General features: G+C 43.6%; 1 protein-coding gene and 1 long non-coding RNA gene across 2 annotated transcripts in view; both read left to right on the top strand.

Moving 5' to 3' along the window:
• The first annotated feature begins 9,104 nt into the window (after positions 1–9,104).
• On the top strand, positions 9,105–12,811 carry LOC118302388. The gene is made up of 4 exons (XR_004790531.2): positions 9,105–9,304; positions 9,726–9,838; positions 11,059–11,315; positions 12,651–12,811. It is a non-coding gene; the product is annotated as an uncharacterized LOC118302388 (long non-coding RNA).
• Positions 12,812–18,989: 6,178 nt separating this feature from the next.
• Positions 18,990–27,854, top strand: part of LOC118302767 (collagen and calcium-binding EGF domain-containing protein 1-like) — a 32,983-nt gene continuing 24,118 nt past the window's right edge. Inside the window, exons 1-2 of the mRNA XM_035629192.2 lie at positions 18,990–19,428; positions 20,835–20,915. Of these exons, the coding sequence (XP_035485085.1) occupies positions 19,292–19,428; positions 20,835–20,915 (218 nt within the window). The 5' untranslated portion in view covers positions 18,990–19,291. The remainder of the gene's footprint in view (positions 19,429–20,834; positions 20,916–27,854) is intronic.

Raw genomic sequence — 27,854 nt, 5'->3', positions numbered from 1 at the left:
CATCTTGGCCATACGACGTGTATCGATTGTGCCCCGTCTCCACTCTCGCACCCAGATCAATAGGAGAGGTTTATCCCCAGGGGTGCACGCCGCCGTCAGTAACCCCTCCCGTCATCCCGTTGTTTTTCAAAAAAGATGTATGCACCGTGACCCCAATTAGAAGTGACAAAACACGGTACTGTGAATTACCACTATTGTTTTCCTTAACTTTCTAAAAAGTCCCTGAATACTGGTCAGAGATTTAAGATATATCCTTTTTTGTCCGTCTTTCAAAATCTCCCTGTTCAGGTTCCCAAAAACCTTCAGACAGGAGGAAAACAAAAGCTTCATCTTCCCTGCTACTCTTTTAACATAAGAGGCAAATTGGCGTGAGCAGAGCAGGTACAGTGGTGAGCCGTCGGTGTGTCTCAATACTGACAAGGGTGAAACTCAATATTCTCTCAGTGCAGTACGGCCTTGCTCTTCAGCCTTCACCTCTGATTGGATCCAGTGTTTCTGCTCAAACGTCATAAGTTACATCCTCAGTGCAGGCTGAGGAACATGTGGGGGGTTGGGGGTTCAATCTTCTCTATGCATATGACATATGTCTCACAATTTACAGCCTATAAGTGTGGGCTTTAAATGTCTCACCAGAGATTTATCATTGATTAGGCAGCAATACAGCAGCAGAGTCTTCTGGCTGTGGCAAACTGCAGCTTTAATTCAGTATTTTAATTACAGTTGAACTCACGTACCCTGAGGGGTCGGACATCCACAGCTCTGCTGTTTATGGCTCACGTCATACAGGAATTTCAATATTTTCATGAAAGGTAGAGACAAACCAACAAGGAGCGTAAATGTCATTTCAATGTGTGTATGTGTTTCAATATGAACAGCTCATAACTCTATCTCCATATATGTCACCATCGCACCATTACATTAAGCATATGATTTCCTGATCGGAATGAGGAGAACTATGAAAATTAATCCATCAGTCATAATAAAACTGCTCCAATGTTTCCCTCTAGTGGATCTCTGGGGTAAAACTTCTGCTGGAGTGACAGTAAACCTGCTGTTTGTGTGTGTGTGTGTGTGTGTGTGTGTGTGTGTGTGTGTGTGTGTGTGTGTGTGTGTGTGTGTGTGTGGGTGGGTGGGTGGATGTGTGTGTGTGCGTGAACACAGAATGAACGCAGAACTGATTCATCAAACAGAGGAAAACTGGTTTCGATTTCTAGTGTCCAATTACCACACACACACACACACACACACACACACCGCTTCAAAGGCCAGTCTCCAGGTGAAAGCTGCTGTCTCCACTGCAGTAATACAGTAATACGACAATTGAGCTACATTATGTCAAAACAAACACACCCGGCCTCTCCGGTCTTTGAGGGCAAAATCCTACATGATTGTGATGTTCCATGCGATACAATGTGCGTAAATGTGTGTGTGTGTGTGTGTGTGTGTGTGTGTGTGTGTGTGAGACTGCCCGCGCCCACATCTGGAGCCCAATCCTGTTGTAGGATCAGAGAACCACAGTTGACATCGGTTCTGCCTCCTTTCCTTTATCAGAACTCTCTGTGACCATGATTAATGAACGCGCCGTCTCGGTTTGACCAGCTTTCACGCCTCCTCGTGCCAGTTCAGAACTTCGGCTCCTCCGTCTCAAGTTGCTCTGAGCCCTGAAATCCTAGCATGGTCAAAGGTCTCAAGTCCGTCGGCGACAGATCAAATGCCTGCAGGATCCAAACAGACAGGGATGCTGTTCAGGCTGCAGGGACACAGGCAGAAGAAGAAAAAAAAGTGTAATTTGATTTTTCTTTTGGAGGGGACTGAAACGTATTCTTCGCTATTTGCAGAGCAACTTCAGTTAGTAAATTACACAATTAAGGGTTTACATTTTTTTGGTTCGGTCCACTAGACTCCCAATAATCTCTGGAAATCTCTGGAACACTCTGCCCCTGAGGAAACGTCACATTTATGCTCCCCCTGACGTCGAGGGGAAGTGCAACACTCTCCTCACTATCTCGAAAATGATAAACGGCATCGGGTTATACATTAATAAAATCAGATTAGGTTGTAGCCTGACGTTTAAGAAGAAAAAATATCAATCTGGGATGAGAAAATAAGTTAGACTTCCCTTCCCTTTTAGAGAGAAACCAAACACTTGGAACGTGTTGGAAAACACAACACGCCTTAAACCATACACAACACATGACGATACACAGATCTGCACTCCACCAAACCGTCCCTGCTGTGCATTCAGGGAGACAGCGTGGGGCGGCCGGTGAGAGCTACAGTGGAGATGTGTTAAAGAGCGCGAGGCCCAAATGTTCCCGAGCAGCTGGACTCAGTGTGCCTCTCTGCTCTCCGTGTAAACAACATAGGCCAGGCAACGTTAAGCGAAAACACATGACACTCGTTTCTGTTCAAACTATCTCCATTGTTGTGTTTGCTGACGGACCTTTTCCGCACGAAAATGCTTTTCTTTTTGAACTCCACAAAAAATGTGGGCAGGGTTCGAGGATGCTGCGAAACGGAGCTGTTAGTGGTGTTTCAAGCCCCGGAGAATTCAAGGACCACATTTTGTGTTCTCCACTATCTTTCGGAAGAAATGAAAAATAGATAAAAGTCCAGATTAAAAACTGATCTGAACACGGCGGAATGAGTTTCATGTCAAAATTGTAGGTATTGTCCTTTGATGTTCATAAAAAGGGCACTGATTTCTCATACAATATATTCTGAGAGATGAAAAGCACCATTACTGCAGAATCTTTGACTACATATCTCAATTTTGTATAAATATGCAGGTGAAAATGTGAAGGCAGAACATTTAAATATAATATTAAGGTATTACTTTGATTTTGCCTCTATATATATATATATATATATATATATATATAGGCATACATACGTAAGATTAAGTGTCTGAGGATGTTGGTGTCAGGAATGTTGACTGGTGGTCTCTGGGTTATAAGCACCTTGTTGAGATGTCAGCCCATCTTGTAGAGGAAAGAAGAAAAAAGTATTTACACGATCCAAGTCAGAAATGCAGTTTTTCTGCAAATTAAACTCTAAAAATTTCCAGAGAAAAAAGAAATATGAAACATGCAGGGAGTTTTTCTATCATCACATGTTTGCTCCATTGTTAACTGTGGGGGGAAGAAAAGGCACAGCAGTATGATAACAAAAACAGTGGATTGGTCACTTGGCCCTGACAATGGCATACATTGCTACACATGCACAGTATCTTTAATTTTTTAATCGCTACAGTGTGAGCCGTATTTTTCGACTCTGCTGAGCTATTGTCCCCAGTCCTAACAGCCTGCTCCACGATCGTGCGCACCACTCCCAGGCTGCATCACCTCTGCTCTGTTCGCCTGCCAGGGGAAATAAATAAATAGGAGTAAACCAGTAATGGAAGTCAGATGATTTTGTGACAGTGATCTTATGTGAAACGTTACAGGCGCAACATGTGATGCACAGAAAGCCATCTGCAAGAGCTTCCAACGTTTTTACACATTGATTTACAAAAAAAAACTGCAAGGACTTTATTATCCGCAGCTTTCTCACAGGGTGTTGTTTTGAATTAAACAAAGATCACAGCTCATTCTGTTCCCCTCAGTCTCAATCCCCTTAATGAGGATCCTCAGATCAAAGTCGTGGCACCATGACCAGAGATGATGTGACACATATCTCATACGGAGACCAGCCAAAGATTAGAAGCTGCACTCGATTGTTCTGGTTAAACCAGGCACTACGTGTGACAGACTTTGTGTTTATTGTCATGACTATGTACTTAAAGACCTGAAAGAGTCCGCCCCAGATCCTATTAACCCCTTTGTTACGTATTAACCCCTCTCCTTCCCTGCCTTTGCTCTGTAACGCCGTGGGAGGTGAATGTCACGCTGCAGAGCGATACAGACCACACAGATGTGTCTACTCATTCACAGTCCTGTGCCCCACACACACACACACACACACACACACACACACACACACGGATGACTGTTTTTTCTCATAAGAGGCGCCAAACTCACGAAAACATCACTTTCTCCGATGTTTATGTAATTAAATTCACACGACATCAATCTCCACGTGTGAATTGCTATCTCAGTTCAACAGAGCTGGAACATCGTACCCTGGCTCTTCCTCTGTCATTTGGCCCGGAGAACGTTCTCAGCCACCGACACGAGAAACCGGCAAACAGGCTAATGATTGAAACAGCTGGCGCATTTTTGAACTAAAAGTTACAGATATCAGTCATTTTCTTCTTTCTTAGCAACTGCTCCTAATTGAGCATTAGTTCTCTTTGTCTCAATTTGAACCACTGTTGAGACACAGTGACTATGAAGAAAACACGAACAAATAAAGGCATGAGTTTTTTATTATCAAATTAACTGAATCACTGAAGCCAGATGATCATACACAAGCATTTTTTTTTTATACAACAGAATGAGTTTTACAGGCTAACAAACAAATCAGAGGATGAACAGTATCCCATTGTGCTATGTATCCTCTATGTGCAATCCATGCCAAATAAATAAATAAAACTGTTAACCTTTGGATTTACTGTTCCAATTGTTACCACATCTGATTGGACACAACCTGTTTGGACTACACACACTTTCTCACTTCAAAAGGAAAATAGTAAGAAAAGACAATTACATGGTGTTACAGACTTTTGGCTCTCGACGGGCGACGGCCGCCTCCTCAGCTCTCTCTGCAGTCGGCCGGCTGTCGCTCGTCCCCATGTGCTTCAGATTAACACGATCAAATGCGTCCAATTCATCGCTGTCTGTTCCAATCATTGTTTGCTAATGACACAACTCGCCCGGTGCTTGCGTTTGTGCATATCACCACGATGACGACGCTCAAGAACTCCAGAATTTACAGGGAACAGTAAAGAGCTGCAGATAATGACGCCAAACATTTGCGCAGAGCAATTTGAGGGCTTCACCACAAGAGCTTTGCCCACTGTCCCCATCTGCTCCTGCTTAGTGCTACCTTTACAGTTTTTAACATCAGCGCTGCCTAAACATTTCCACGCCGCCTGCTCCATAGAATAAAGCCCACTTTGTTGAAGACCACAGAATTTATTTGTTGCCTGAAGTCCAATTGGCTCGGTATTTATTTATATTGCATCTCACATAGCTGCGTTGGGTCTCAAAGCTTTGACCTGTAACAATCTGCATGGACAAGTGGCTAGTGGTCCTCATAAAGGACATTATGGGAGGGGGCTTTTTTTTATTATTTATTGGGGTCAGTGACCATGGGAACACTGCAGGCCTGTCTTATATTTCCGACATGTATTCTGTTAGCGAGGCGAGTAAAAGGAAGCTGTAAAACAACAGGTATGTTTCAACCGACCAGTTTGATTGACCATAGACGTGTTCCGGTCATACTGATAATTCCTCATTAACAGAGCTGGTGTTGCTTTACAAACAAGAAAGTGGGCGTCCGGCAAACTCATGTGGTTACCAAGAAACCCGTGTTGATTTTAATGTGGATTGTAAAGCCACACTCAGATCAGCCACCCTGTTGCGATTAGAGGGGCACTTTTCAACTGATGTCTTAATGTGTAAGGGTGAAAAATGTTAACTCTTGCTGTCGCCTTCCAAGTGCAGTTCTGCAACACCGCAGATTTGATACAGCAGTGAAATAGGGTCAGTTGGGTTTTGTGTCCTGTTTCCTGATCCGAGGAAGCAGCTGGAAGTTAACTCCTGAGTTAGTCCAAAAAAGGGATTGTACCTTCAGCTCTCGTGCCTTATAAGACGGCACATGGTTTGGGGTACAAAGTCTTTTGTTTTTTTATATCCATAGTATCCTGTTTCCTACAAAAAAGCCAAATAGTTAGTTTCTTCAAACCATCGCTTGTGTCTTTCCTTACCTAACCTTCAAAACTAAAAACCTTGGCTGCTTACGCAAGAAGTCTGACAAGAAGTGTTGCCAGAGGACACTTAAAAGTGATGCACACGTCTGGACACGCGCTTGTTGTTGCCGCGGATTTTGACTCACAGCACTATTAAGGTTCTCTTTACGTCAGTGGTGTTGGAAAACGAGTTGAAAAAGCAAGTGTCTTTGATTTATCCTTGACATTGCAACAACAAGCGTGTCCAGACGCGTGTCCTCTGGAAACACTTCCGTTTCATTGCGGTCTATTTGCAGTGCGTTTTCTACATGCTGCGCATGTGTTGTCAAATTGATGAAATCCTGTTTTCTTAATTTGCTTTGGTTTTGTCTATTTGCGTGTGTTTCCTTAAGTCGCAGTGCTGTGAGCTCTCGGGGCCACCGTAGTGGTGAAACGTTTATTTTTAAGAATCTACAACCAAGTCCACTTGCTCCGGATTCAATGTCCTTTGCATAACTATGACCTGGATGAATGAGAATCAGCATAGTGATTATAATTCTGTGACTACAGAGGCACATACTTAATCGGTGCATGTACGCAGGTACAGTACAAACTCTCTGAGAGGCTAATAAACCTTTTTCACCTCAGATATTGTGACATGAAACAGGGTAAACACAGGTGGTACTAATGAAAGTACTGTTCAGTAGGTGACAAATCTAACACCCGCTTTTACCGTTTCATGTTAAAATGGCTGCTGTGAAAAATAGGTCTGTTGTAGAGAATTACGGGCAGGACAGTATTTGAAATGAGCACCGGGGGCGAGAACAATTCCATTCCGCCACTTCATTTTTCCAGGTTTTCTGCTTTCTGGTGTCATGATTCTGCCCCCAGGAACTTAAGTTCTTGTGGACTTTCATTTGTTTTTCCATTTCTTGTGCCGCTTTAAGTGCCAAGTGTTTTCTTTGCCTTGGTTAAGTTATCTTTCTTATCCCGTGTTTGTGTCTTCTTGAGTTTCCTGTTTTATTTTGAAGTCCCTTTCCCTGTGTTGCTTCACTTCCTTTCCCGTGTCTTGTTTCTGGTGTCTTTGCTTTTCCTGTCTGCTGCCCCTGTGATTGTCTGCACCTGTTCCTAATGTGTCTCACCTGTGTTCAATTTGCCCCGCCCACCTTGTGTCTATTTAGTCTCTGTGCTTCCCTTTGTCTTTGTTTGTTCGTCTGTTATTTCCCCCCCAGTCTGTGGTTCCTGTGATTCCCCCCCACCCCCCCAGTCGGTTAGTGTTTTTGGATTCCTGTTCGTTCCCTGTTTGGCTATTGTTCTGTTCCGTTCCTTTATTCCCATACTACATCTGTGGACACCCTTGGTTGGATTTTGTTTTTCATTTTACTTTGGAAATTTGTAAGTTTGTTTTGTTTTCTATTTACTAAATCATTACTTTAAATTGCCAGTTGCATTTGGGTCCGGCTTCCTGCATAAACGTGACATTCTGGTACTGTTTCATGCCGGCTCACTGTCACACTGTCGCTAATGTTACTTGTCACACCTGTGCTCTCCTACCAGGTGTCTGCTGGGGAGATGATCTGCAACGGAACAGGTTCGAGCTGGCAGGCAGCAAAATGTGTGGCCGTGGCAGGAACAGGCCGTTTTGGAGAGACAATGACAAACAGCCTCTTCCGTTGTGTAAGTGTGACTGCCGGGCCTGTTTGTGAGAGGGAGGTATGCAGATACAATATGCAGATGCCATGATGACCGAGGCCGACACCGGGTACCGATCGATCGATGACGTCACCACAATCACGCGGAGACGCAGGGAAGTGCAATCTCTGATTTTTCTCTTTCTTTCTCCTGCTGTGCAATCTCTCCAAATGTGAGAAGCCCAATCCCAGCATCTATTGTAGACACGGGCATCCAAAGTCGGTTTGCCCGGGTCGAACCCATCTTTTGAGAAGTATAACAGAAATAATCTGCCGCTGTCAAATATTTTCCCTGAGCCGGGGGAGACTGTAACAGGCATTACAACTGCTGTTTATGAAGCATTTGACCACAGCACTGGTTCAAGGTTCACGGCTGGTTTGTAGAGCCATTGTCTGCTTTGAAGGAGCCCGGAACAGTGATGCTGCCAGTCCGCTCCGCAGATGAGCAGCAGCAACAACAGCATCCACCATAGCTCCATATCAACGCTCAAGGTTGTGCGTCGCTGGTCTTCAACTGCTTACGAACGTGACCTCCGGCGTGAAGCGATGGTCATCATAGATGAGTGCTCTGTGATTCTGCTGGCTTAACAATGTACTTTGTGGCTTATTTGCTCAGGCTTCCTCTATCATTTTCAGCCATGCTCCATGAAATAACTAAAGTATAAGCGCAATTATCCCTTGTCTTGGCTGCTGCCCCCCTTGCTTCCGACTGTCCATGTTAACACATTGAGGGTGGGGAGGTGTGCTCTCTATGCTAACCTTATTTTCCATGAAGGCTCATGGAAGGATAGGGATGTGTGCTCTCCCTATCCCAGGCTCTCCATTTGTGTGCGTGGAAGGGCAGGGAAGAACCCAGAACAGTACCATACCACCAAACATAATCATCGCAAATATCAAATAAAGATTTTTTTTTATTTGACGAAGAAGTGGTCCTGACTGAAATATGATTAGGCATCCCCAATTGGTCACTGAGTTTCGGTTTCATCATTGATTGAACATCATGTTTTTCATGTCAAACATTGATCTGTAAAAAAAAACCTGTGCAGTAAAAAGGAGCAAACTCCCTTTGACATCAAAGGAGAGTCAAAGTTTAAAAGAAGTTTAAAATGGAAATACGTGTGTCTGTGTGTGTGTCCGTGTGTGTGTGTTCGTCCGTGTGTGTCCGTCCATGTGTGTGTCCGTCCGTGTGTGTCCGTGTGTCCGTGTGTGTCTGTCCGTGTGTGTGTCCGTGTGTGTGTCCATCCGTGTGTGTGTGTCCGTGTGTGTGTGTCCGTGTGTCCGTCCGTCCGTGTGTGTGTGTCCGTCTGTGTGTGTCCGTCCGTGTGTCTGTGTGTGTCCGTCCTTGTGTGTGTCCGTCCGTGTGTGTCCGTCCGTGTGTCTGTGTGTGTCCGTCCTTGTGTGTGTCCGTCCGTGTGTGTCCGTCCGTGTGTCTGTGTGTGTCCGTCCTTGTGTGTGTCCGTCCGTGTGTGTCCGTGTGTCCGTCCGTCCGTGTGTGTGTGTCCGTCTGTGTGTGTCCGTCCGTGTGTCTGTGTGTGTCCGTCCTTGTGTGTGTCCGTCTGTGTGTGTCCGTCCGTGTGTCTGTGTGTGTCCGTCCTTGTGTGTGTCCGTCCGTGTGTGTCCGTCCGTGTGTCTGTGTGTGTCCGTCCTTGTGTGTGTCCGTCCGTGTGTGTCCGTGTGTGTGTGTGGCAGGGTTCACCTACACAGCTGCTACTCATCATCAATCTCCACCAGTATATGACCGCAGCTCATCCCTCCTGTCGTCACCAGATCGCTCCATCTACCAGTGGGTTTTGACGCTTTGGCAAACTTCCTGGTTCTCGTTAGTCTGTTACCTGAAACCGGCTGTTCCAAGTTAACTCGGATTGCCCCAGATTGTGGTACCTGCCTCCCCTGCCATTACCACGCCCAGCTCTGGCCCCGTCCGTTGTCCCAGTTTGATTCCCAGATTAAGCCTGCCTGTCCTGCTGCTCAGCCCCGGCTGCTCCTTCTCTGCTCATTCATCAAACTCGACCCTAAAACTGCCTCTACACTTCAACCTGCTTCTCTCGTGTCTGTTTGAGGCAGAGTTGATGTCCCTCATTCATCTCATTCTGGATGACACCCTCCGCAATTTTCACCTTTTGGTTTGTGCGCTTGTTGACGCTCTCTCTGTCTATCGCCTCACATCTTTTCTCTCTCTTTTTCCTCTTCGGATTGTGTTTCAGATACTTTCAGCGATGCCTTTGACTCCACCCAATTCTTCAGATGGAAATGTGTTGCTGTGACTGTAGTTATTGCAGGCGATCCATGCATTGTGCAGCTGCCTATAATTGATGCTGTGAGTGCCAGTTATTTTTCTTTTAGCAGTTTGAGCCTTTGCAGTATTACACCTGGTTGGTCTAATAACCCCCCCCCCCCCCCCCCCCCCCCCCCCCCCCCCCACACACACACACACACACACACACACACACACACACACACACACACACACACACACACACACACACACACACACACACACACACACACACACACACACACACACACACAGAGAACATGTGCTAACACTGTGTGGTAGTGAGACCTCACATACAGGGCAAACAGTAAGATTTAGTGTGCCGCTCTGATTAGAACTGCCTGTCATAATTTTTCATGCAGTCCATCTGATTAGCCCTGCGTTCCCGAGAAACACATTGTCCATTTAATATAAGTGTGGCGATTATCTCGGGACGCCTGGTGCCGGGTGGACAGAGAGCAGACCTGGGCATTTTGGCTCGGTGTGCCATTTGTGGAGAGAAAAATTGGGCCCATTAGTCGCCCCGTCTCTGTTCCCTTTGGGACAGCGTCACCTCCAAAGTCAAGTCGAGACATCAAATATTTCCCCCGAGTGTGACTAGAATGATGAATAATCCTGTCTTTTCCATTGTGTGTGTTCTACCACCACCTCTGTGTGACTTATTGCAGGCAGGAATGCTTGTCCCAGGCCACACAGCTGTACGAGGCATGGTGCTGCCTGATTCACGATGAAGGTGTCACATTATCTTTTTAAAGCTGTTTAATTTGCAGTTTCACTGAGGAGATTTACACATTTTCTCCATTTTGTTCCCCACCTCATGCTGGCAGGGTGTAAATTAAACGTCAGCCTGGGGAATGCAGTTCCAACTACGAACACTTTTTTTCACCGTCATATATCAGATTTTTGTCTGCACGTGGTCCCCATTTAGCAACAGGGGTAGATCCCTGCCAGGGGTAGGGCTCTGATTCCAATACTGTGATGATGCATGCTGGAAAATCCAAAGCCATACAGTGGGTTATGGATTTTAGAAAGCCCTGTACTCTTATAAGATGAAGTGTTTCACCTTTACTCTGAAGGACTACGTTACAGAGGTTCTCATGCAAAGAACTAAGTGTTTTTCCCCTTCCTAATCTACAGTATTTGTCACTTTGGGGGTCTGGTAACCTTCTGAAGTCTGCATGTGCAGAAAAAAACGGTGAGGGCAGCGCCTCCAAATCACTGACCCTTTCCCTTTGTGGCCTTGTGATGTTGCCAATCAGCAGGTCTGAGGAAAGAAGGACCGTCCTCTCCCACAGCTTGTAATCCCTCCTGTCCGAGGAGGTCGTGGCCATGTCGGGAGGCATTCCAGACATAGCCTCCATTTCTCTCCCATTAAACCGATCACTGTGAGCTCTCTCCGCCCGGCTGGGCCGCGGTGCCGCTGCAGCAGGGTCCCCCTCTGCTGTGACGGATTACAGCGTTGTTGAACATAAACCCACCTACATCGGCTTACACAGCTTTTTATTTACATTCATCTACAGTAAGTATGGACGATGGAGGTCACATGGGACAGGGAATTTTTTTTTTTTAAATGAAAGTCTACTTCAGAAAGATCTATTACTATTACCATCAGGGAGCATTTGTGCATTTGCAACTCATCTTGATAACTCGTACTGTATAGTCTACAACATTTACACGGTCTTTGTTAACCTCCTGTAATGTCCTCTCAGTACATTCAAGTTCAAATCTTTTACTTCCTTGTTTCCTTTTAACAGTTTAACATTTGGGGGAATCTGTGCTCTCATTTACTTAAGTCAAATGATATGATTGATACTTTGCATGTGACCGTGTAACATAATTGCAAGAAGCTACAGCCAGCATTCCGTTAGCTTAGCTTAATGTGAAGACTGGAAAAACCACCTCCGTCAGGGGCTAACAAAATATGCCTTCAAGCAAATTTCAGTTATATTATATCATTGATTACACAGATGAGATAAATGTCATTCTCCTGAAAACTAGAATTTGGTTTTACACAGATTAAACAAAATTCGATTTTATTTTCATTGCCAAAGTGCCAAGCCTGATTTTCTTCCCGTGTCCAGTCGTTATGATATACTACGATAAGCTAAGCAGCTGCTAGCTGTAACCTCATATTTAATGGACATCAAAGTGCCAACACACGCAAATGTCCTTTTGTAAGACACTATACAATTTCTGTGGTTCTAGTACCTCATGTTCCTGTGGTTAATTCCTGTGGTATCCAGAGACTTGATGGTATTTTGGGACCTCTACCAGGCTCCGTGGTACTGTACCGCACATTCTGTGGTACCGTACACACCCTGTGTTATTGTTCCGTACATTCTGTGGTTTTATACCACATGCTCCTATTGTTCTGCTCATCTCACTCTTTGCATGCGAACAAAAAGGCATATTTCCCCAAATGTTCCTGTTTTATATGTTTGCTTATTTATTTTCTTCTTCATCCTTTCTTCTGTTGTTGTTTTCAACAACTTTATCCGTTATAATCCGGCCAAAACCTATCGGGGTTGACACAGTTCCGGCACATGGCCGCTGTGCCGCACAGGGTGACACGTTGAGGTCTGAGGCGCGTTAAAGCCAGACTTGTTGAGAGCGTTTGTGTTTTCAGCTGCTGACTGCTGGGTGCACCTGTGCGAGCAAGGGGAACTCTCCCCTTCAAAGCTTTCTACAAACTATAAATCATATTCTGTTGGAGATTGTGCAGGTACAGTGAAGCGGTTGCAGAATTAAGAGAGCAATATGCTGTTTAACTGTACACAAAACTTTTAACGGGAAAAAAGTTTTTGATTCATGCAATTTGTTCCGGTTACAACTATCTTTTTTCCCCTTTTTTAAGGTATCATTAGCATGAATTAGAGAGCCAAATCCAAATGTCTGCACCTCGGTCACCCACCAAACGCTGATCACAGAGCCCGACAAACGCTAGTGGTGTTCGACGAACAGCCTCCAACATACAGTAACAGTGTGAGCTGTGGAATTTCTACCACGTTAATAGAAACTGTGGCGCTGACCAAATAAATACATCCTGACAGTTAATTGCACTCTGAGCTAACAGACTGGTTTCTCTTGTGCTCTACTGAGCATTTTCAGTTTTGTGATTTTATCGACTTCCAAGGCACAAAAAAAACACTGCAATCCTTATTTGCGCATTGCACTATAATAATGCTGGGGAAACTTGCTATTTATAAGCACAACTTGTGAGATGCAGATGAAAGACAAGGATTTAGTTATTTGAAGTGCTTGATATACTGCAGACAAACGGGGAACTGAGAAACTAGAGGCATGACAGTTCTAGACAATCAGTTTAAATGATTCATGTGGGAATTTCGCCCTTATTCAACACAGCAAATCTGCCGTAACCAAGAATCAGAAGTCAAATTTCGAAAGCCGTTCGAAGGTCGAGGACACAACCTTGTAAAGTAAAGCAAAAAAAATAATTTTTCCGCTTGCCGTGCCACATCTCTAGAGCTTTTCATTCGGGGGAAAGAAACCTGCTTCTTCCAGCTTGGATTTCATGAAACAACAAGAGGTGATACCGCTGTGTTTTTACAAGTTCATACTTAGTCCCAGCAGAGCAAAGGCCCCAGGCCCATGTTAGTGTGAGACCAGAAGAATAAGGTATTTACTCCATGACACCCTGATCTCAACCCCTGCTGAAATGTAACAATGAGACTCTATAACGAGACATTTAAATGGTTGTTAAAGAACACGCTCTGCTAAATCCATTTGTGTCTACTGTAATAGAATCATCTAATTGACAGAAACAAAGAAAACAAGCCAAAGCATTCGTCCACAGGTCAGCCAAAATGTCAATTTATTAACTTTTGTCTCTGCCACGTACAAACCAACACCAAAACATTGTGCAATGTAAGTCATATTAGAGTCTTTCAATCCACATGACCTGTTCTGACATTGATGGATAGCTTCTGTGTTATTTGGCTGGAAACAGTCAGGTGTTTACTACGATAAGAGAGACATGCAACACTCACATTTCTGAAACTCCCTCAGTTTCCAAGCAACGTAACTGCTATAAAAACAGGATTGCAGCAACTTATCCAATTGGAAAACGTTAAAATTGAATTTTTCGAGTTGACGTAATACTTCTTCTTGTCAGCATTTTATGTCAGGCAACGTTCAATGGGACTATTGCTAATGGCAATGGAGGACTGCAAATATGAATAAATCAGACGGACAGAGGTTCCAAATATCTATTTGTCTTCCAAGCACACTTGTAAAAATAAGTTATCTCTGTGCACCTCTGAGACATCGGATCACGATGCTTTGTCCTACGTTCATCAGGCGGGAGGGATTTTCATTTCTTGCCAACACAGAGACTGGGAAATGTTACTTTTTCAGTTTGGATGTTATGATGGACTGTACGGGCAAAAAAACGTTTGAGGAAATTGAATGAGTCACGGTAATTTTCCAAATGTGACTGTTTTTGTTTTTCTGGAAGTTTAAAATGAGTTTCTGATGTTCCTCATATTGCAGGACTGATCAACAGGTGCTTCCCTGGATTAAATATCAATTAATGGCAAGAAAAATGTATGTATGTGCAGTATCGCATAACGTTGTGTAATTGCCCCAGTGTATAACACTTAATTCTTCCTTCAAGAAAGGGGACACCATTTTTAAAATGACTGAAACAAAACTGAAAAAAGTGATGGTTGTGGTTAGTGGATGAGAGACAGTTTGAGAGTTTATTCAGGACTGAGTTTTGCAAAAACAAGCCTAATATATAAGCTTCTTTACAGAGGGGGGAAAAAAAAAGTTCCTTCAGGCAGAGTCAAAGGTCAAAGACTGAACTGTGTTAAAAGGACTTCTGGACATGCTTTGTTCTGGTGGGAATACTTTCTCATTTTCATACAAGGTGAAGGTCATGCAGTGGGTGGGATGGATTCATCATCAGGGGTAACTCCCCTGTTTAAAGATGATCCTGCAGCGGGTCATCCACTGACACACGTCCGTGGGTCAGTACTTTAAGATGATGGCGAAGCCTTGATGTGCTGGACTCGCGCGTAAGAGTGGACTCAACGTGACTGGACAACGAGCCACTGGAACAATAAAGGCAGGCTCTCCACCCAGATGAAACGACATCAACAGAGTATTTATGTGGGAAATCTGCAAAAAATCCTCCGTGTTCAGATGCTGAGCCTCCACTTGCATGGACTTGTCTGAAAGAATAGGCTTGAAGACAAAAGGCATCTGGAAAGGCTAATTTCCCCCCACATACAAAACAAAGATTGTATCATGAAGGGCGGGAGCTGGACACATTTGAGTTGAGTGTGCTGTTGGTGAGAACTCATTGGGTCTTAGTGTGGCGCTACCTGAAAAGCTGAGATCGTATCGTCACAACTCAACAACTGTGTTCTTTCCAACGCCTTTCTGTCAGCAGTGCTGTCACAACTTTGTTGTCACACAGGATTGATGTTAAACAGCTGAAAGAGATGGATCATACACGTGTGTTTGAGTGCAGAGTATTGTTTGGAGAGACTGTAGGTAAAGCAAACTGGTCCGAGATGATCTTTGCTGATTTGCCCCTGAAACTGAAATGACACCACGCAGATCGTTCAGCGCTTGTCTCCTCAGAGACGCTGGATAGAAAACTGCTCAAGAAATGTGTCATTTTTTTTAACTGTTACTTTCAAAAGTTACACTGTGGAGATGCCCTCCAAACAAAGTTCAGGTGTTATGCACCAAATTGCCTCGTAGGTATCCTCAGACAAACTTTTTGAATACATTTCCTTCTTTTCATTTATTTTTACATCTTTCTTTTCTAATGTGCAGTCTTTCTCCGCAGCCCAGCACGAAAATACAAACAAGACGACAACCTATTCATCTAAATATTGCTCTACTGCTCTAGTGGTAAAAAAAACCAAACTCCACAGGGTACTTTTAATGTAATCATTATTAGTGGATCTCAGATTGACACTAACTTTTTTGCTAAGTATATCAGAAACTGGCAGTGCTAGTGCCTTCATCAGATCTGTTTTTCACCAGAAATATGGTATATATGTCTTCATATGACCTTTAAACTTTGCGCAGACCAGAAAATTGGAGGAATTAAACTAATTGTTAGTGAAATAATATCTTTATCTTATTAGTACCAGTATTTAGTTAATTGGTGTACATGTGTATATGACAATTTAATGAAGAATTTTATGTAATGCTGAGGACTCGGTGCTTAATGTATTCACACTGGCTAAAGGTGATGAGCAGCACAGCCATGTCCGTTTTGTGCTACAACCATAAAATCCCCTCTGAGTCCTTTTGGAAATTTAAAGGAGAAAGCATTTTCTTTTATGTGTTTCACAACTTTGATCCATGAATGACAAGCAGTTGGTAAGGATGAAGAATGTGGCCCCAGCCCTCAATGAAAAACACATTTCCCTCGGCGTGCTTATATGCAGATAGACAAACACCGAATAAAAGCCACAACCTAAGTAAACGGAGAAAGGAGACTGTCCTTCATGGGAACAAGAGAAGCCGTGGCCTGTGTGGTCGTAATAACGAAGCGGAGACGGCCAGTTCTGCAGTCGCCTTTTCCTGTGGTTCTCTAATAATGTTGCTTTATATATCTTCTGAATTTATTTGGTTCTGCGGGGAACAGGGCCAAAGGAGACTGTAGAATTTAATTTGACCAAGTCACCGTGTGCATGCATGTGTACAGTATGTGCGTAAGTGAGTGCATGTGTATTTCTTGCATGATTCATTTATGGTGAATAAAACCAGCTGTTTCTATTGAGCAGAGGCCAAGAGCTCCACGCACCGGGGGGAATAGACGGCGTACGAGACCAGTGAGTACACGTTACCTAACATCGCCTGACCATGCACTGACCACTGCGCCGTACTTTCCACTGAGGTGACTATTGGTCAGATCTGCTCTCACAACAATGGAATAACCCTTTACTTCATCCCGGTGCTCGTAAGAAACGACCATAATAATTATATCATATATGCAGGGGCGACGGAATCCCCCAAAGAGTTTTCATTCAGAGAGACACTGTGTTACGTGTCTGATACTCAGTGTGGAATTGTGTTGACCTTATGCTACTAAGCACTTTTTTTAAAATCTCATATTATTATTCTGTATATTACCTAAAACAGTGATAGTGATGTATGTGCCAGTAATATTTATTACAGGATTTTCTTTCCCTCTCTCATCAGTTTCTAAAAGCAGAAAATGTTGAGCAATGTGGTGCAATTGGCCTCTGTTTTCATTCCATTTGTCATAAGGGAGTTTCTAATTTGTATTAATGTTATTTCATATTAACTACACGTCAAGCAGAGGAATGAAAATACAGCATCTCCTCAGCCTGTGTTCTTCAGTAATGTGACGCATACGAGGAACATTCTCTTTTTAAAAGGTGATCAAAAACAGAAATATAGAGTTAAGAAGACTCACGTGAGTTCATTCATTGTTTCTTGATCTTATTGTGGCTATTTGAGTTTGTCATATTAGTGTGAAAAAAAATCTGTACACCAGATTTGTTGTACAGTATGGGAAATTCAACTCCTAAAGCCCATGGCCAGCAAACAGCTCGAGCAATCTGGCTTCACGATTGCAAGTATGATTAAAAAAACACACAGGCATAACGAGTGGTTAATTATTATTTATGGAAACCGACCTCTGTGTGGGGGCTGTTTTATTAATCCCTTTCTTCTCTCTCCTTCTATTTTTAAGTCCCCCTCCCCCTCCCTCCACCTTTTGCCTTTTTGTCCCCAAACTGCTTGAAACAAAGAGTTGTGTTTATTATGAAAACTTGCATTTTCGCAAGTACTTGCATGATGAAGCCAAACTGGCGAAGGACCCAATGTCACATAGTGAACACACTTGTCGGCAGTAACTTCCATCAGTCTACTCTTACTGTTTTTTTTGTTATCAATGTAAAAGTTTCATGTCTTTTTTATGATGTGCATGAAAAAGAGCAGAACATGTGAGACTGAAAACACCTGCATTGGGCTTGGAGCTTGTCGTTTCACTAACAATTTGCTAACTAGTTGACCTTACACCCAAGTTTATGTCTCATGACAACATCACTCTCTCTCTCAAATTTTCCAAAGATGATAGACAGTGTTTCAGTTTTTATTTTATTTGGAACACATGGCACTCAGACTGTTTATACCCTGCTGAATGCTTGCTACAACAAACTACCACCCCGTCGTGAATGTACAAATGACTCGTGTTTAAATGCGGTGACCTGATCAAAAGTGGGCCAACGTCTCCAACAATAGAAAACACTAAAGTGAAGTTAGTAAAGACTGAGAGTTAGTGCTCATTCTAACGCTGTCTGTGAATCATAATGGATTTGGATCTAAATTCAAACAGTTGTCAGAATTCATGCTCAGATATGATTCAGAGGAGTTAATCCAGGCCTTGCTGTCAGGAATGAATGTAATGAGCTCTTCTCTCAGACAGCTGCAGTTGACCTAATCGCTGCTCGAGTCCTAACAAGGACCACACTGCCGCGACTGTCAAATCTCTGCCCTGAATTTTTTTTTCGCCAGCCAAAGCACTGACTTTAAAATTGTGCTTCCTAGATGTTTTTGGGGCCAAAAGACCCATGTTGGGTCCTTAGCCACAGCATCGACCCTCCAGACCTCAGAGGTTGGCGCTGCCCTGCTGGCTGTTCCCAAAATGAAATCCAAACATGGTGAAACTGCTTCTAGCTTCTCTGCTGCACATGGAACTTCTGGAAGATCTGCACGGACTTGGCTGAACTTAAAAATAAATATATAATCAATAAATCAAAGCTGTAAAAGTATCAATTGGACATTTTCAGTTTTTATTCATGCTGGTTTAGCCTCCTCATAGCACCTTGATGAAAACACCTTGACTCTTTGATGCCCAGACTCTCCTTGACATTTTATTCTGTGCCACTGTGATTTTTCCTTTCCATTCTTTATACTGAAAGATTTTATTTATTTTAAATTTGGACATCTGAAAAGTATTAACTTAATTTTGTACATGTTGTAGCATCTAAAATTGCCCCCCCCCCCCCCCCCCCCCCTTGCTCATTTTGCCTCATGTTATGAAACTGAAGTTCAAAATGTGTTTTGAATTTGAAGATATCAGCGGAGCTCCAAGGTGATCCGGGGACTAAGCGTGCTCATTATTAATATAAAATTATTGTTGTTGGTCTTGAGGTGTACGTCATCACCACCGATGACGTGCGGCTGTATTCTCAGAATGTAAATCCAGGGGGATTAGTGAGAACACACCGAGTTGTAAAACCCTTCAGTCGCTCTCCAAGGGGTCTGTGCCTCAGTGCGTAAAGTTGGGACGCGGCTCCGGACGCACCGCGCAGCGCCTCACTACCCACACGGGCTCCACGTGCGTCACCTCTGCGGGATACTCGACGAGGATTCCCGCGTTGACGCCACTGCCCCTCGCGGGTCAATGACAGATGAAGCCAGCATTTGAACCAGTGGCGTCTCGTTGACGTGAAGGCGTTTCCCCCCCTCCGAGCAGATCGAATGTCCCGGAGCGCGAGAGGGGACATGGGTCAACTCTATGGTGCGACTCTTTTACCATTCGGCGCGATCTGTGTGGTTTTGCTGTGGGAGTCCGGTGCCAGCTCTGTCAGGACGACGCTCGCCCGCGACACCTCGAGGTGAGTCTCACGGACGTGACCAGTCAAATGTCTGTGTGAATGAGCGGATATATCGTGATGGAGCACGTCGACCCCCATCCAGGGATGAGGCGATTAATCATCACGCAAAGGCTAAACAGAAACAGAAACATTATTTGTGTGGGTTTTTTTTTCTTCTTTTTCTCTTTGGCCACAGCGTCTGGATTAGATTATTGTGGTCTACAGTGGGGGTTTTTAAAACTTTTGATTTAAGAATAATAATGTGACTCTGTAATGTGATGTCAAATTCCACTCCTCTCACATGATCAAGTTATAGTTTGGGGACTTCATTTGAACTCGAGACAAGGACACCGCTGTCTGATCAACACACGGTGCCAGGCAACATAATGGAGTTCAGTCTGCGTTGAACGACGCACCGTGCGCGCGGCTGTCAAGGAGGAGACCCCTGGATGAACCGCGGCCGCGCCTCTAATCCAATGCGCTTTTCGAGGAAACGCGGAGGGGCAAGGGAGAAAACACCAAGTGGTTGCGATCGGTCGCGGTGCAGAGAGCCAAATGTTACCAGTGCTCAGACAAAACATGACAGATGCTGTCGACGTGCCCGCGGAGAGGAAGGTCAGGCGGGAGCGGATGCGCGAGTGGAGCGCATGCACCCAATAATCCGAGGAGGCGACCGCCTATAATAAACCAACTGGAGCCTTTTATCTTTTATTCCCATCGGTGTTCTTTTCAACTTGTCCAGTTACAAGGAACCCGTAATATACGTTCAGATTCATGTCTCAACGGTTCAGTGTCAAACTCAGTGGATTATGTTACAGTGGGATGTACAGCCACCGATGGTCCCAGTTAAACAAACACACACAGGAGTTAATACATTCAAGAGTCTGGACGTGGTTTTATTTGGAACAAATGTGTAGGATGTGAGTGCACTGTAATACAGACATAAATCAGAGCAGAAGCTTGTAGCCTTGTATGTTAGTTGGTTTTACATCTTGAAATTATCACGTAATAAGCTGCATTTTTCTAAGAAAAAGTTTGATATTTATAGTCCAAAACCCACACGCAATGTATGATATTAAATTCACAAAAGTATTAAACAGAGGAAGCATCAAACATCATATTGAGGAGGCTGGAAAATAGAGTTGAGTTGACATCTTTTCCATAAAAGATCACTCAAAGCAATTTCCTTTTTTTACGAAATAAATATTTCAATCGATGTTTCCATCTGTCATCTAATCATTTTAGCTGCAAGGTGTTCATGTGAAAGATGATGATATTGGCCTGAAAACTCTGAAAAAAGCCCTGGACCTCTGTTCAGTGTCATTCTCCATCTCTCTCTCTCTCCCTCTCTTTCATGAGGGTGCAGCAAAACGGTGTGAAAAGTGCCAATCCATCACATTTCTTTCCATGCGTCTTTTCTCCCTCAGAGCCGAGTGTCCAGAGAATAGGATCCTGACGGTGGAGTACCCCTGCGTCAGAGCGGGAGGGAAGAACAGCACCTGTTTCAGGTAAGGGCACCCTGGGTCTTCTAAGGCCCGAGCCGCTGAGTGAAACAACAGCGAGTCACTGTACATTATATGTTCATATTATGGTATTTAGCTGACTGTCCTTCCCCAGAGCAGGACAGTGTTACCTGTCGAGCATTCTTTGACGGGCTGCTAATGCCTTCTGGGGTTACAGAACGCTTTCTGTAACCACTAAACACCCTGCCATGTCCTTTCCACAGCTCCAAACTGTAAATCCCCCTTTTGGCAACTGAAATATCCACTTCAGAGAGATAAAAAATAATAATTTCCTGAAAACCATCACTCGTTGAAGGAAGGTGCAGTTGGCAAAAGTGTCCTAATTTGTCAACCCAAGTTATGGTGCAGCTACTCCCTATTTCTTTTTCCTTATCTTGTATTCCTCACTCTTTTTTTAAGAACTAAACCACAGCCTAAGATGGCCAACGACAGATTCTTCGAAACACCCTTCACCCCAACCTCACTTTGTCATTTCTTTTTCACTTTTTTTTTTTTAAACATAATTGTGAATACCTTCCTTGTACTGCAAAGTCCATCTGCACTGAGCTGAGCCCCACCAGCCTGGCTCTGTGACAGTAAAACAGAGCTTGAACTTGAACTTTCTCAGCTTGAGTCCAGAGCTGAACCGTTTAGGGAAGGCATCCAGCGCCCCGGGGGAGTCGGGCCCGAATCATAACCTAAAAAGTAGAAGTAGTCTGACAGGAGAGGATGTGATGGATTCTTTTTTTATTGCATCGCATCCATCCAGAGGAAGACGGGAACAGCAGACTGCTTATGGCGATTAGCAGCAGAACATCAGATTTATCAACAGACTCGTATGTGAACAGAGAAGTGTGTTTGTAATGTGAATACGGGCAGATGCAGACCAGACAGGCTGAGAGCGGAACATTGGGGCAGTATTTGAAAGGTGTGACATATTACCTGAAGAAATTGGTTCCCGTTCTCGCTCTTCGTTCTAAACACGCTCAGTCTCCAGGGGTATATCATATCGCTCTTATATCATATCATATGAGCTTCTGGAGGTCAACACAGGTCAAGGGAAATACACGAATCCAATGCAGACATCGTGGCAGGTTGTAAGACCTTTTAGCCCGCGATACATCACACACAGCAGGAGAAATCAAGGCAAATCGCTCATCCTGACATTTACATAGCTTTCTTTCTGAAGCCGAACTTGGCTTTTGGAGTAAGAGGATCCTTTAATAGATGAGGCACCAGGTCTGGTGTGAGGCCAGACCATCTGATCTGTTTACTGTCAAGGTTTGACTGTAACAGACCCTGTGTCTTGTTTAATTCCTGGCTCTACAAGAGATGTGCGGCGGTTGAGGAGGTGGATTAGATGAGGCAGTATTTTCCTTTACGCGTTTCTCAAGGTGTTTCAGCACAGACCTGGATCAGAGGGTCTTAGTTATAGATTGTCTGGATTGAGGTGAGCTTCGTAGATCTGAGGTCTGTTTAACAACAAGGGCTACTGAGTTATCTGGATGTACAGTTTTATTGTCCAAGGTTTCACTCAGCAAAGTTCTCTAGATAACTCATCCCGTCTGTCAAGGGTGGACTGAAACGGTAATTCCGGCAGGGACATTTGACTCCATCCCGGGCCACCCTGTTCACGCAAACCACCAGACCGCTAATTTGGTAGGCCAACCCTGCATGTCGATGTAACGTAAAGCAGACTAATTATGAATCTGGCCACTGTGTTCATCTGGGAGGAAAGTTATCCAGATAACAAGATACAGAGAAGTGGCGCTGACCAACAAGTAGCCTGAATACTGTTTCAGGGTACATGGCTGTGGGGGACACTATAGGAATACATAGATTATAGCCCATATGATTGTTCCTTGATGACGGAGAGAAAGAGGTACAGAGTTGGCTCAAATGTTCAAACGATTTTCTCTATATTCAAGCATCGAGTGAAACAAAAGTATTAAAACAATTTAAACACACATTCACTAATATTGAACATAAGCTACAACCAATTTTGTGATTGACCTGGTGTCTTATTGAATATTTAGCTTATTTGTAGCGCTTTGCTGCGCGGCAATTGATCACAACTTTTACCAGCGAGGACGTGTGTTAATGTCCGTCGCCAAGAAACGTTCTTTTTGAAACTGGCAACAGTGAGAGTCACACTTGATGTGTGGATTCCGAAAGGTCAGTTATCACTGGTCAAGTTGACTCTGCAGGCCAACAAATGAACGTCTGGCCACCGGGAAATGACCTGGTTCCCCTGACAGGTGTGTTTCTTTGTCATTTTTGTAACGGTCAATGTCAGATTTGTTCATCTGTATAGCTAACCATCTGATTGAGTTGGACAAAAACACTGTTTCTAGAAAGACTCTCAACAATTCTTGTTATCTCATGTCAAAACAAGAATTTTCTGACAGTGCTCTTACTCTTAAGTATGCAATTGATAGCTTGTTACACAATTCTGCAATGTCACTTGTATAACGTCGGCTGGGGCTGCTAAAGTGGAAACTTCCTCCTATCTGATAAAGTGGAACAGAGCTCCAAATGTTTGCTTAAACTCTTTTAGGATCGGCCTGTGTCCACATAGAGGACGAATACAACACAGTGAATGTGGTCATCGTGAAGTTTTTTTTCTTTTAGTGTAACTTGTTACTTCACAGTTAATGATGTGGTCCTTGGCCTTAGAAATAACATTTAGTTAAAAGTAGTAAGCTACTTAGCCAGACAGGCCAACAACTGCATGTCAGAGCAGATGAACTGTCTGTATTTCTTACACTTTTTATTTTTTTATCATGTTTTTGTAGATTTTGAGAAAATACTCCTAACATACATAGTATTGTTTTTACTATATATCCCCACATGCACTGCCGTGCATGTGGACAAATCCAAAGTTTGAAAGGGCTGCCAAAGTTGAGACTGGACAATTGACGTTTGTAAACTCCATGTGACCCAGACCCGGTCGGTCTAACAGTCTAATCTCCAACCACAACTGGGCCGTGTCCACACAGGCTGCACATTTTCCAATAATATCTGGTCTTCTTCTCTTGTTGCTTCACCTGGCACTATGTTCTCATATTCACACAATCTGGGAGAAGTAATAGGCCGCATGTATTTTCTAGAGTTTTGATTGAAGGTGGCATGTTAACGGTTTGGAAAAATTCACACCTTCCCGAAGAAAGTGGGCTTAGTTGCTATGAAAACACTGAAGCTAATTATGGTAGTTTGGGCACTTAAATGAATGGTAGCGCTTAACAGGGGGCTGTTTTCTTAGTGAGATCCAACATTCGTATTTAAGAAATACTTAACAATTTCTTCTGATGATTTCGTCCCAAAAGAAACTGCCTTTATAAAATGAATACAGATTTCTCAAACATGTTGCCAGGCAGTGCAAGTAAAACTCTCTTCACTCCTTTCACTCCAAAGTCTTTCATGCTCCAATCACAGAGCTTTGTTCGTGGATAGGAGTGTTTCCTAAATGCCTAAAATGTGATTGTAATGTCTCAGAGGGTTTCGGGGTGTTGTGCAGACATCGCCGATCTCGCCATCTAAACAAAGGTCAGCCAGCCGCACGTCCCCTCCCCCTCCGCCTTGGCTCTCGCAGCGCTGACGGTGAATCAGCTCAATTTCTACATCTCGGTTGTTTCGCCTATTTTGTGTTCCTTTTTCTGTCTCTGCTGGAGGTCAGATTTCCGTCGGTGCCAAGCCAAATATGCTTGGTTTGTATCCAGCATCTGTGTGATGTGAGTTTGTGAGCTTGCGTGTTTATTTATGGGTCTGTATGAAATGTGTCTATCGTCTGAGCTGGTGGTAACAGCAGTTACTTTCTTGCTCTCTAAACACTCTCAGCTGTGGAGTCCGACTCTTGACTGGATCTGTGGGCTCCACTAAACTATAAACCATCCTTTCACTTGATTGGCATATTGTTCTAGTTTGTGCCCATAATATACTTTCTGGTGGGTTTTCCCTTTCCTTTGGTCCGTCACATCGTTTTTTTTTTTGTGCATGTAAAAGATCTGCTAAGTTACAAAGGCCGAAGTCCGTGGCAGAAGAAGTGGTCTTCTCCCACAGAAACACACGGCTCCTGAAGTCCCTGAAACGCCTGTTTACATTACTGTTTTTTTCATTCCATCTACATAGTTAATTAACCTAGACCTCTTCTACATACATTTTTTTATCGAGATGTAGAGCGATTACACAATTATGTCATGTGAGTAATATTAGAGCTACATTTAACATGTTGACTGATGACAAAAAAAAGTGGGCCAGCCAACCAATCAGAGCAAACTGAGCATTGTGGGAGGTGGCCAAGAGCTAAAACAGATTATTCTGACAGAGGGTGATAAGAGGCGCTGCAGCAATGTGCGATATTAGACAAATAATTAGTATTTTGAACATTTCAGCATCTGGAATTATTGTAGAAAAGCCCCAAATTAAATGCATGAAAGTGTAAAAAGCCATTATATGGGCACTTTAAATACCATGCATGACTCATTAGTGCAGTAGATGACACCCATGACATCACACAGGCTTTTACTCTGATAAAGTAAGGAACGATGATAAATGTCATTATTGTTTAAGTACTCGATGCTGCATTTATTGCCACAGCGATCCATCTTACCCTGCGGCATCAACATTGTTTGGTGTTCCATCGTATCCTGGCATCTTCTGTTACAGTATCATCTCACCGAGGGGCAAAGGGGAAGGATGTCGTAGGGATTTGTGCTGTTACAGTGGGGGAGTGATCCGTACATTTGTCGTCAGAGAAACTGAACTTCGAAAATGGCCAAGAGTTGAATAACTGTAATTTACACCAGACAAATCGTGCAAATCACTCAAGTGTTCAGCTGCAGCAGCTCCACAGACTCTGCAGGGGAAACCCACTGACTCGAATCCCGGAACAGCAGCGCTCACTCAGAGTTCAGCGATGCCTTCAGTGTTCAGGGCAAGCTGAGTCATGCTTGAATTTGTACTTATTCACACACCTTCGTAATAGATGACATCCGACAACTGTTTGAGTAGGTGTGAGGCGTCTTGATGGAAAAATCCACACACTCTATAAGATTTATTTGAATGAAGCAAATAATAAAGATGCCAATTTTTAACTTATTTAGGGGAGAAAATGAAGCTATATTGCCATGGCTGGGAATCTATATTATGGTCTGTAACGTGTGTGTCAAAGCAGTGTTGAACTTAAATGAGATTTTAATGTGAAGCAGCAGCAGCGAGATTTTTAGTTTACATTTGCTGTAACTTAATATAGCTTGACACAGTGTGAGGAGAGTAAACAGTGAACGGTGAGGCGTTATCGCTGACATGAAATTGGACTGGATTATGAACTGAATCATTTTCCAATTGCGAATCCCTCACGCTAAGGTTGGAGATCTGAATCCAGTGTGCTCCACCATTACAACCAATAGAAACTACCATGTAGAGGTCATTTCTGTAAATTGTAAATATATACAGCTATAAAAAAAATGTAGACCATAATTATTATCAATAAGACTAAGTCAAAATCTAGTTCATGGCATGCGCAGCATATAAGTGAGTGAAACTGAGGATGAAGTGAAGAACTATTGAGGAACTGCTGTAAACAACAGTCAATGGAGACCTAAATCCGAAAAGTGATAAAATGTTGCAAGAAATATTGCTTTAACATTTTGCCTCTCATCTACTCTCTGTCTTCACATGTACAATATTTTGATGAAATTCCAATTGTGCTGTTCTCATCCACATGCTTTTCAGTTTCTGTGTGGAAGAAGTAAATAGACAGTAGTCTATAAACACCACATTTCAACCAGGTGCTAGTTCCAAGCCATCGCTGCTCTGCACTGCTAAAATCCAGATTTTATACCCGTCACTCAGTCACGTGACACTTGGCCGACAAATGGTGTGACATCATCACTCGGTCAGTCGAGGACGTTTGCTCTGCTTTCATCATATGACTATTACTAGATACGAGGAAAATATGACGGAGAACTCGGAGGCACACGTCCAACCTCTTCCCTTCATCGTCCACCCTCATCGTACAGACTCACACCTATGGCACGGCAGAGTGCGGAGCATGTGGCTGGATGAAAACAGTGCAACACTGGCCGTATATGAGAGAGGAAAAAAAAGGGAGAATGCTTAAATCAGAGTTTCTGGACTTTGCCTGCAGGAATATGTCAAGGCTGACGCGTGCTCACGCACACTTTGGTCATTTTGGCTGAATCGTTGCCTCTGGAGCATCTTTGCGGGGGTCTCCGATGTGATCCCACTGTTGGCCCCTTCCGCATAGTTGCTGATTTATTTGTCTGAAAAAAACGTCCACAGAGATACTCGCTGTCCTCACAGACAGATGTAACAATGACCCGTCTACATTTTTGTAGACGCATGGATGCCAGCGAGCCATAAAAGTCTCCCAGATTCATGCTGAGCCCTAACAACTGTTCTAGACATTACAAAAGAGAACCGGCAGATCAAAGACACAATGCAAGCTATAATAATGTGTGTGTGTGTGTTTTAGATTTGAATCACAGCCACTTCCTGTCTGCACTCATTATGCAGGGTTTGCCTCTGCGGACGTGTGGTCGCTTGCTTGCTGCTGGTCAGAAGGCAGGAAGGCCTCTTTACACCTGGCACTCGTATGCCTCCTACATGTGTATTGTGTTCGGTGCAGATAGAGTAGATTGATTCGATTCCCTCTCTCCTTTTGACGGAATGCAGTTCGGATGAGGGTTTGCTCATGATTTCCCTACTTTAAATCAGTAGACGTGTACCCTGAAAATCCATTAAGCACTGATCCATCCAAGTTGTGTTTAGTCACAGTAGCAGCAGAGTTCTAGGGATGTTAATGTCGGCCTGTCGCCCCGGCAACCACTCTGGTCCAGTAACTCGACACTTACCAGATTGATCACTGTGAAATTTGGTATTTAATTTGTGGTTCCCAGATGATTAATCATACTGATGTTGGTG

The sequence above is a fragment of the Scophthalmus maximus genome, chromosome 4, assembly GCF_022379125.1.
Source record: "Scophthalmus maximus strain ysfricsl-2021 chromosome 4, ASM2237912v1, whole genome shotgun sequence".
Taxonomy (NCBI): domain Eukaryota; kingdom Metazoa; phylum Chordata; class Actinopteri; order Pleuronectiformes; family Scophthalmidae; genus Scophthalmus; species Scophthalmus maximus.
Note: the sequence above shows the minus strand (reverse complement) of the source record. Positions and strands in the feature narration are given on the sequence as shown.